General features: G+C 35.9%; 1 protein-coding gene across 2 annotated transcripts in view; it reads right to left on the bottom strand.

The window, feature by feature from the left end:
• Nucleotides 1–11629, bottom strand: part of CENPK (centromere protein K) — a 49418-nt gene extending 37789 nt beyond the window's left edge. Inside the window, exons 1-5 of one of the 2 annotated variants that reach the window (XM_011966759.1) lie at nucleotides 11556–11629; nucleotides 9946–10047; nucleotides 3586–3735; nucleotides 1277–1333; nucleotides 355–427 (exon numbers count right to left, since the gene is read on the bottom strand). In XM_011966759.1, coding sequence (XP_011822149.1) covers nucleotides 355–427; nucleotides 1277–1333; nucleotides 3586–3696 — 241 coding nt within the window. In that variant the 5' untranslated portion in view covers nucleotides 3697–3735; nucleotides 9946–10047; nucleotides 11556–11629. The remainder of the gene's footprint in view (nucleotides 1–354; nucleotides 428–1276; nucleotides 1334–3585; nucleotides 3736–9945; nucleotides 10048–11555) is intronic. The other variant, XM_011966760.1, reaches the window with a different exon arrangement.
• Between the last annotated feature and the right edge of the window lie 8 nt (nucleotides 11630–11637).

Raw genomic sequence — 11637 nt, 5'->3', positions numbered from 1 at the left:
AAAAAAAAAAAAAAAAAAGAACAACACTCTCAGATTACTGGGAAGAAAAAAAACAATTTACCATTTCTAGTGAGCATAAGGCAGTCTAAGTGTCTATGAGGATAACATAATGGATATAATAACGCCTCCATAATCAAGCTTATTATAATCTAATGTAAGATATGTTTATCAATAACAACAAAAGCAGCACAAAATAATTTATAGAAAGAAAAAAAATAAGTGGCTTCTCAGTATCACTGAAATTTGGGCGATGTTGGAAAGGCCAAATGGATCTTGTAATTTTTCTTACAATTATTAAATTAATTTGTCATTAATAGGCTTACAAAAAATTCAAATTTAAAATAAGAATCTTACTTTCAGGTGTTTTTTTCTGCCATTGACTGAGTTCAGCGGTTAAACATTTTACCTGCATAATTAATAATGATAGCTACAAAAGAAGAAAACAAAGTCATATCCTGTGGACTATTCATAGCTATACATAGATGAAAATATAAACATTCTTAATACTTTAATACTCTGCAAGGGGTTGGCATTCCTAACTCTCATGCTGCTCGAGGCAATTTTAATTTTTAATCTGTTTCACTGATCCACCGACCTATTCCTAAAGCAATTCCATAATTCTGATTATTATAATGAATATCTTAGTCCTTTTTGTAGGCCAAGAGTAAAATCAATTCAGATTCGACACATATAGTAATATATCTGTGACTATTATACCTAACACAAAGTTAGCAGTCTTTGTTCTAATACTTTTTTTTTTTTGAGACAGTCTTGCTCTTTCACCCAGGCTGGAGTGTAATGGCGCAATCTCAACTCACTGCAACCTCAGTCTCCTGGGTTCAACTGATTCTCGTGCCTCAGCCTCCTGAGTAGCTGGGATCATATGACCACACCACCAAGACCAGCTAATTTTTTTGCATTTTGGTAATGACGGGGTTTTGCCATGTAGGCTAGACTGGTCTTTCTTCTAATTTTAATAAGGTAGCAAAATAGCAACCAACAAGCAATTTACTCAGTTGTTAAATATATGTATAGCTGCTAAAAGACAAATAATAAAAAAAAACCTCTTATTTATAATAGCTTGTTCTAGTAAGTTTTTAGAATATTCTCCCAACTCTTAAAGTAAGAAGAGTGAGAAGTTTTCCAAATGATTAAGCATACAGGTATTAACAAAGCTATTAAACTTGAGAAAAATATAGACAGATATATTTCTTTTCCAAAATACAATGAATTCCACTTACCTTGTATTTTTTAGGAAGAAATAGAAGATTCATACCTGAGCATTTGAATCAGTGAGTGTTTCGGTTCCAGTAAGTGATAATTTATTCTGACACTTGATTTAAAAAATAAAAAAAAGCAAGTCACACACGATAACTCACAGAAAATTCCCTTCCCCTCCTCCTTCGTACCAGGCCAATATAACACTCTTCTAAACCACAAACATCTGATGGAGAAGAGTTTGTTGAAATTCTTCACTTTGTAAGTAGGACGATTAAGGCAGCCAAACAAGTCCCAAGGTGAATACATCACAAGTAAAAAGAGACACTAGAATGAAGAGGAAAAAAAAAAAAAAAAAACCCAAAAACTAATAGCTAGAATGAATTATAAGTCAGATAACTGGAAGTGGGAGATTAAAAAATATGAGGGATAGCACTATAGAAAAATAACAAGTAAGAAAATAGTAAAGATCCTAAGAAATCCTAAGAAAATAAAGCCTTCAGGAGACATTGTTTCTGTGCCGTTAAAAAAGTACAAAACTGTTCATGATAATTATATGAGATAAAAATATGAGTAAATTCTATTTCTGCTCATTTGTAGTGCAGCATTTCTCTATACAAATTTTAAGTAATTTTAAAATCCAAATTTTTATACTGAAAAAATACCTGAAGCAAAAAATAAAAGGTGGGAGGATTATAAAAATTATCCTGAAAATATATTAATAATACAAAATACCAAGTATTTATATTAAAAATAATTGTAAGAAAAGAGAAAAACCTCACTAATTTGCCCAATTCTGAAACTTTACTGGGAAGAATAAGATGCTGAAAATATCTGTGCCCTATCTTTTGGCTTCCCTGGGCTACACTGGAAAAAGAATTGTCTTGGGCCACACACAAAATACATTACAATAGCTGATGAGCAAAAAAAAAAAAAAAGGAATCCATAATGCTTTCAGAAAGTTTGTGTAGGGCTGCATTCGCAGCCATCCTGGGCCGCGCGTTGGACAAGCTTACTTTAAGTAGAACAAATTTTCACCAACATATTCTAGTGTACCAAAGGCAGTTCTATCTCACCAACTTCGAAAAGGTACATACATTTCAAACAACATTTTCTAAATTAATTTATGTTTTCACTCATAATTATGTGTTCTTCCCACTTCTATATTCTCTATTTGGGGAAATAATCCCATCAACAACCCAATGACCCAAACCAGGAACCTAAAACTAACCATATATCCCTTCCATTGCACATCAATTAACTTCTAATCCTACTTACTTATCTCTTGAATTCACTCTTCCATTTGCAATGACAATACTTAGGGCTTCCTTACTTTTTACCAGGACTATTACTTGAGCTTCCTAAATGCTTTCTATCTGTAGTCTCACTCTTCTGCATTTGATTTTCTTCAAAAACACCAGAGTAATTTTCCCAAACTGCATATCTGATCATGTCACTTCCATACTTAAAATCCTTTAGTGGCTCCCCATTAGTACACACTCAACAAAATCCTTTATGTTCTTGCCCCTGATTACTTCTCCATTCTTACCCTAGAAGTCCTTCTCCTAATGTACATTATACATAATATTCTATTTAGTGTTCTGTCAACTCTCTCAGCTTTTACACATTTTCTTCTTCATGCTTTGTATACTACTTCTACTTTTACAGGCTAACTACTAATTATTCTTTAGAAACGAAATCAGTAATTACTTTTTCTTTTTTTTTGGGGGGACAGAGTCTCACTCCACTGTCACCAGGCTAGAGTGCAGTGGCATTACCTTGGCTCACTGCAACGTCCGCCTCCCGGGTTCAAGCGATTCTCCTATCTCAGCCACCCGAGTAGCTGAGACTACAGGCATGCACCACCACGCCCAGCTAATTTGTGTATTTTTAGCAGAGACGGGGTTTCACCATGTTGGCCAGGATGGTCTCGATCTCTTTACCTCATGATCCCCCAGCCTTGGCCTCCCAAAGTGCTGGGATTACGGGTGTGAGCCACCGCACCTATCCCAGTAATTACCTCTTTTAAAAAGCTATCCTTGACCCCTTCATCTGGGTTTAGGACTTCTCCTAAGTATAGTCTTTGTACTTCTATAATACATCTAATATTGTACTACAACATAATATAATGGCTGTTGTTTCCATAAAATGGTAATCTCCTTGGGAGCATGGATTGCCAAAATTTTTCTTTCTATAGCTTATCTAGTGTAAAGTTTCTTGAATGAATGCTTATAGGTCTAAAAGCTATATAAATATTTATCATACATAATGGCTTTTGGAAACTAGCACAACAATCATTTCTTTCCTGAGTCTAATATTGAAGTTGATTTACATCTTATATTATCACTTCTATTTTTTGATACATACTTCTTCCATATCTTTCCACATTTCTTCACATTCTCTAATAAGTTCTTCTTCAGTATTTGTAACATCTCCCACATCTGTAGTACTATCTGGATCTAGATCTTGTTGATTCATTGATATGTGCTTTGCGATTTTTTAGCTGTAGAAGAAAAACTAAAGCAAAAAATATTTATTCATTCAGCAGTATTGGTTGAACACTTATTACCTGCCAGATACTCATCTAGGGGATAAGAATACAGCAACGAACAAAATAGACAAAAATTCCTCCTACCGTGAACCTTATTCTAAATAAGGAAAACAGACAACAAAATAAAAAATAGAACATATATATACTGTAGTATAAAAAATGATTTATAAGTGCCATGGAGAAAAGACAGGGAAGAAACACAGGGAATGCTAGGGCAAGGACAATATAATTTTAAATAAGGTGGTGATATAAGGTTACTGAGAAATTGACAACTGAGTAAGAAGACATGAAGAAGATAAAGAAATGAAGTACAGGGATGAACAGGGGCAGAGGGTCCAGGCAGAGGGAACTGCAAGTGCAAAGGCCTTGAGGCAGGAGTATGACTGTCATGTTTCCACAGTAATGAAGGAGCTGGTGTGATTACAGCAGATTAAGTAAGACAGAGTTGAATATGAGGTCAGAGAGACAATAGGGATGAGATCATGTGGGCTTGGTAGGCTATTTTAAGGACTTTGAGATGATAAGCAATTAGTTTCAAACAGAGGAATTAATCATTTGAATTACATTTTAACAGTACAACTCTGGTTAACTATAGGCAGTAAGGACAGAAACAAGAAAACCAATTAGAAAGTTACTGCAATGACCCAAGCAAGATGTAGGCCAGGATAATACTGATAGAAGCAGCACTGAATGTCCAATTCTGGATATATTTTCAAGACGGAGCCAACAGAATATCTTAACAGCACGTATATGGACTGTCAAAGAGAGAAGTAAATTATTACGTTGCCAGTTACTGAGGTGAGAAAGATGGTAAAAGACAGATTCGGCAAACATGGGAGAAGTGCTGATTAAAAACTCAGTTTAGAATATGCTACATTTGAGGTGTCAATTATTGGAGCTGCTAATTAAGCAATTAGAGATACATGTCTACAGTTGAAAGGAAAGTTTTGAGCTATAAATATGAATTTGACAGCCATCATAACATAGGTAAGAGTTACACATTACATAATGACATTTTGGTCAATCACAGACCCGCACATACAACAGTGGTTCCAACGGAGCTGAAAAATTCCTATTGCCTACTGAGGTCTTGACGATCCTCACCCTGCCTTAGGCCTAGGCTAATGTGTGTCTTCGTCCTTAACAAAGAAACTTAAAAAGTAAAAAATAAAAATATATAAATTGGCTAGAAAAAAAAGACATAAAGAAAATATGCCAGGTGCAGTAACTTACACCTGTAATCACACCACTTTGGGAGGCCAAGGTGGTAGGATCACTTGAGTCCAGGAGTTCCAGAACAGCCTGGCAACAAAGTGAGACCCCCTTCTCTAAAAGAAAATTTAAAAATTAGCTCAGTGAGGTGGCACAGTCCTGTAGTCCTAACTGCTCAGGAGACAGGGGCAGGAAGATCACTTGAGCCAAGGAGTTCAAGGTTATAGTAAGCTATGATCACACCACTGCATTTCAGCCTGGGTGACAGAGACAAACTCTGTCTCTAAATTAGAAAATAAAAAAAGAAAGGAAATATTGTTGCACAGTTATGCAACATGTTTATGTTTTAAGCTGTTATTACGAAAGAGTTGAAATGTTAAAAAATTAAAAAAATAAAGCAAAAAACTTACAGCAAACTAAGGTTAATTTATTATCGAATAATTAAAAAATAAATTTGGTATAGCCTAAGTGTACAGTATTTACAGTCTACAGTAGGGTACAGTAATGTCCTAGGCCTTCACATCTTCTCACTACTCACTGACTCATCTAGAGCAACTTCTAGTCCTACAAGCTACACTCATGGTAAAAGCCCTAGACAGGTGTTCCACTTTTTATCTTTCATACCATATTTTTTACTGTACCTTTTATATGTTTAGAAAGGTTTAAATACAAAAATACCATTCTGTTACAATTACCTACAGTATTCATCCTAGGTGTGTAGTAGGTTATACCATCTAGGTTTGTGCTCACATGATGAAATCATCTAACAATGCATTTCTCAGCACATATCCCCGGTAAGTGATACATGACTGTACTTACAGTTGTGAGGGTGGGTGAAATAAGAAAAGGAAGAGCGTGCAGATAGAAATGAGATCTTCAGGCCAGGAGTTATTGAGGTAAGAACCAACTGAATAGTCTGAGAAGCAGCACTCAGTAAGTTAAGAGGAAAATCAAGAACATGATGTCCTGAAATCCAAGAATGTATTCAAGGAAGGAATGATAACTGTCAAACACTGGAGACGGGTCAAGTTATAGAGAACTGACAATGTATTTAGTAATAAAGAGGAACAAAATGTTTTTTCTAAAAATAGTCACAGCAATATTTCAGGTTGTATTCCCCCATCAAGAGGCAGAGTCTTTTTCCCCTCCCCTTGAAACTGAGTGTGACTTTGTGGCTGTCTTTATAAACAGAATACAATGAAAATGACACCACGTGACTTTCAAGACTAAGTCACAAAAGGCAATATAGCTAACTTCTCGCTTTCTCTTTCTTGGAACATTCACCCTTGCAACCCAGGCACCACGTTATGAGAAAGCCCAAAGTAGCACAAAAGGAAGAGATCACATGAAGTCCATGTGGAAAGGAACTGAGGTTCCCAGACAAAAGCTAGTATCAACTGCCAGACATACATATGATGATTTCTGACAATTAAGCCCCTAGGCTTTGATCTTCTAGCCAAGGCTCCAGATACTGTAGAGCAGAGAAGCTGCCCCTGCTGTGTCCTGTCTGCATTTCTAATGCACAAAACCCATGAGCATAATAAATAGTTGTTTTATACCTCTACATTCTGGGGTAATTTATTACAACAATTTTATTGGAGTAAACATACAAAAATGAAGGCCACAGATAACCTTTATAGAAGTAGTTTTAGAAGAATGGCAAGAATAAAAGTCTGATTGGAGTGGATTCAAGAAAGAATGGAAGGCAAGGAATTAAAAATATTAAGTATATGAAATGTTTTCAAGAGTTTTTTCTCTAGCCAGGCATGGCAGCACATGCCTGTAATCCCAGCTACTCAGGAGGTGAAGTGGGAAGATCCCTTGAGCCCAGTGAACCCAGGAGACTGAGGCTGCAGTGAGCCATGATCACACCACTGCACTCCACCCTGGGTGACAAAGCAAGACCGTAAGACCATACCAAAAACAAAACCAAAACAAAACAAAAAACCACACACACAAATTTTTTTTCTTTAAAGCAAAAGAGAGAAATACGGTTACTAACTGGAGGGAGATATAGGGTTAAAACAGACTTTTTCTTTTTTAAAGATGGGAGAAAATATAGTATCTTTATATGGTACAATACAAGAAAGAAATATTGCTAATATAAAAGAGAAAGGGGAAAAGAAAGAATGGGATCTAGTACATAAGTAGAGGGGTTGGCTTAAGATAAATGGACATGCAGTTCATGCATTTTAATGGGAGGGTCATCAGAATATCAAGAGTGTAGATGTAGGTAGGTAAGTAGACGTGCTGCTAGGAACTTGTAGAAATTCCATGTGGATTGTTTCTCTTTTCTCAGTAAATGGTAACTACAGTCATCAGCTATGAAAGGATGGGAAGAAAGTATTGCAAGTTTAAGGGCACAGGAAAAAGAGATGTATAAAACAGATATATAAAAAGATGGGAGAGGATAAAGTTACAGGATTATTCAGCAGTAGCATTACAGGCTCACCTGAGATTAGTATCATGAGTTTAAAGTAAAACCAGAGCATGGTTGTTATGTTTTCTTCTATGGTGTAGCACCACAGTCACAGACAGGGACAAAGTGAAAGAATGGTCATAGGAATAAGCAGCTAATACGAGAGAGAGAACATAATCACTAGGGAAGAGAAGGTCAAGAAAAAGAGAGGCCAAATTATTGGATCATCTACAAGGATATTAAAATCACTAAGAATGATGATAGTAGTACTGCAAAGGGCAACAGTGAGCCAGGAGCTAAAAATCTTCAAGGAATGAGGGCGAGTAAAACAATCTTGCTAGATGATTCCTGCAAAGAATAGAAGGGGGTTACCAAATCTGGTGGAATAAGATTCAAAACCGGGCAATTTTAAGAAGGTAGACAGTGCAATAAAGAATGAGGATGTCTACCCCACATCGAATGCAAACCAGAATATGCCTCCTCAATATCTTTATTCATATGGAACTTCGGCATTTTATACTGCTTAATCAATAACTTATTAACAAGAAGTTCTAAGGCAAACCTAAATAAATGGAAAGATACATCATATTCATGAACTGAAAGATCCACATTGTAAAGACATTAATTCTCCCCCAAGTTGAGCTACTGAATCTTAACCAAAATCCTGAAAGTTTTTGTTTCTCTTTATGGGACTTGACAAGCAAATTCTAAAACTTACATGGAAGTACAAAGGGTTAAAACTAGCCTAAGCTCCTCATGAAAAATAAGATGGGAGGACATACCCTACACTATTATGGCAATGTAGAATTGGCACAAAAATAGGCAAATCGAGCAACGAACACAATACAAAGCCCTTCTTGACTTTCTAGATTCACATACATATGGACACATGACATATGACAGAGATGACAATGCAAATCAAGGAGAAAAAAATAACCCAAATAGATATGTATTTTATATATAATACTGTTTTTTAATTGTATATTTTAGTCCATATAAATCTTTCCCTTTTATTTTTTTTTTAACAAACTGATCAGTACTTGTGGAGAAAAAAATAAGTCTAAATTCATACCTCAATCTTTACGTCACTCCTCACTCCCTCAAAAAACCCAAAATAGAAATCATAAAAAATAGGAAGAAAACACAGAAACTTTTTAAATCTTAGACTAGGAAACACCTTTCTAAGCAAAACTAAAATCTTTACATAAATTTTTTTTTTTTTAATTCTTCATGGACAAACATCTCATCAACAAAGTTAAAATTTAAAACCCCCAAACTTAGGAGAAATACCTGTAATATATATGGCAACCCAAGACCTAATTTCCTAATGTATAACGAGTGCCTACAAATTCGTAAGAAGAAACCAAACAACTCACCATTAAAAAAAATTAAAAAAAAAGATTACCAAAAAAGTCAGGATATCAATTACTTTGGAGAAAGAGTGGAAGGGAGAGAAGGGTTGTAGCTGGGATGGGCCAAATGGAGAGATTTCTGAGGTAATTATCAAAGTTTTATTTCTTGACTAGCAAGATGGTAAGGTGTTCACCTCATAATAATTAGTAAACTTTACATTTATTTTGTGTGGGTTTGTGTCTGCATTTTTACAATAAAAACGTAAACAACAAAACAGTTCAACAGAAACCCGCAAAGGATACGAATGAGGAACTCAAAGAAAAAACAAATACCTTTTAAATACAGAAAAAGTACATTCATAAGCTCATATATAATTTATGAAAATGCAAATTAAACAAGCATTAATTTTCATTCAGAATGGCAATAATGTAAAATTGGTAAGAGATAACACTGGTAAGCATGTGAAATAAGAAGCTTGCACTGTTGGTGGAACAACCACTTTGTATGATAATATCCATCAAAATTCCACATGCATTTCTTTTGACCCAGAAGTTCTATTCCTAGGAATAATCCTAAAGATAGATATGTCTGCGTAAATCTAAACAATTATGGCGCATTATTTAAAGAAAAAAAAAACTTTAAAGGTATGAACTTTGCAACCAGACTATATAGGTTTAAATCCCAGTTTTGATAACTTAACAGCTATGAGACTTGGGCAAGTCACTTAAACTTCCTGTGTATCAGTTTCCTTTCCTATAAAATGAAGATAACATTAAATATTCCCTAGGGTTATGAGAATTGTGTGTGTGTGTGTGTGTGTGTGTATATATATATAAAAGCAATGTAGCTAGCATATAAAGAGCTTTATCAGTGTTTGCTGTTAACAATTTGAATGTCAACTAGTAAAAGGCTGAATATCTCACCTGCTACACCCATAAGACATAGTTAAAGTCTACAAAGCCAAAATCAGTCATCATCAATTTTAGAATATTTTTAAGCGAAAAAGTCAAACATAAATATTTCTTTACTGACCACTAAAATATATTATCAATATGCAAAAGTAATGCAAAACTCTGCACATGTGGTGGGGGTGGAGGGTGAGGGATAGATAGTCAACAAATTATCTGGCGTGGCGATTTACTGTGGCATTAGAATAAAAACATATAAAAACATTTAATAGTTTGCTCTCTACCACTTGAGGATGCAAAATGTGAGCTGTATGTAACCTGGAAGAGGGTCATCAAAAGAACCAGAAAATGATGGTGCCAAGATCTTGAATCTCCAGCCTCTAGACCTGTGAGAAATAAATTTCAGTTGTTTAATTAAAACACACACACACACACACACTTAAGAGTTTAACTTTTCCCCTTCCCATATTTCGTATCCTTAAACCTATCTTCCTGGAAAGGGAACAAGTCAACCTTTTGAGGTCCCCAGTTAAGACTACAATACTTAATCATTTATTGAAGAAAAACAGTATCTCTTTATTTAGGGATAATACTATACTTAAAGAAACTTGCACTATTAATTGGGAAAAGATTAATATACACGAAATAAGCAAAAAAACCCCCACATAATTCTAAAATATATTCATTTATTCAACAAATATGTTAATATATGCCATTGGTCAGACACTGTGTAGGTGAAAAAGTCTTTGTACTCATAGAGCTTCCATTCTCATGCAGACAATATAAATGAATGGATAACTAAACACATGATATGCTTTCAGGTAGTCAGAAGTACTATGAAATGGTAAAGTATACACCACTGCCTGCAAGTACTATCAGAATTCAAGATAGTGAAGGTTAGAGAAACCAACCCGGAATAAAGGAATTAGTCCATAATAATGCTTAATAAATGTTAACTAGCTACATTATTATTATCATTATCATCTTCATCCTCATTATTGCCATGGTCTCTGAAAAATGAGTTGTAAACATGAAGGCTAGATTGCTGTGGAGATGCTTTCAAGCATAAACACATAAGACTGGGAAGCATGAACGAACAAGGGAAATTTGTGAGACAGAAAAGAAAGTAGTCTGATGAGAGCAGAGGGCAGAGAAGAAATGAGACTTGCTAGGTAGAATAGTCAAACAATGGGAACCTTTGAAATAAAGAGCCTACTATGGGGGGGCAGTTCCTTCCCGTACATGGTGCCTATCTCAAGGCAAAAGTAGAGAAGAGATTTACCACGAGGATTTCATTGGATTGGTGCAAAAGTAACTGCGGAGAAAAAAAGTGTTTTACGGAGGTCATTTTTGACAAGTTGTATTTGATTTTTTTAAAAAGAGATTAAGATTATAAATTTTATGTTATGTGCTTTTTACCTAATTTTTTAAAAATGAAGAAGACAGATGAGAAGGAGGAGAAAGAGTTCAGATGACTGCCAGGTGATGAAATCCTATACCAGGGAGAACACAGAAGGGCGACCCGTTCTGCCCTAGGTCATTTGGTTACTTGAAGTAGCTGCTTCTCCCCTCCATCCCCAGAAACGGTAACAAGCACTCACCACCTTCTTCAGAGACTGTGTGAGAATAAAGGTCAGGAGACAAAACAGGTCTAGTGCATTTGAAAGGAAACCCGCGAGTTAACCACTTCCTTCTGTCCCCACCCCTCCATCTTTCTCTAGATACTGGCGAGGTTCTGGAGCTGGCGCTGGCGGGCGGGAAGCCGAGAAAAACGGGGCTCAAAGCCGGGTTTGGAAGTCAGGTATGCAGTTCGCCAGCGGTAAGGGTTGCGCCCTCCGGACTGGAGCTCCACAAGCTTCAACCGTTATATCGCCCTCCCCAGCTCAGCTCTTACCATCACAGCGCCACAAACTCCAGGTCGCCTCCCCGCTGCGTAGGCAGCGCTTGCCAGCCTCGGACGTCTGCGCGCGCTGCAT

Source organism: Mandrillus leucophaeus, unplaced genomic scaffold, assembly GCF_000951045.1.
Source record: "Mandrillus leucophaeus isolate KB7577 unplaced genomic scaffold, Mleu.le_1.0 Scaffold771, whole genome shotgun sequence".
NCBI lineage: Eukaryota > Metazoa > Chordata > Mammalia > Primates > Cercopithecidae > Mandrillus > Mandrillus leucophaeus.
Note: the sequence above shows the minus strand (reverse complement) of the source record. Positions and strands in the feature narration are given on the sequence as shown.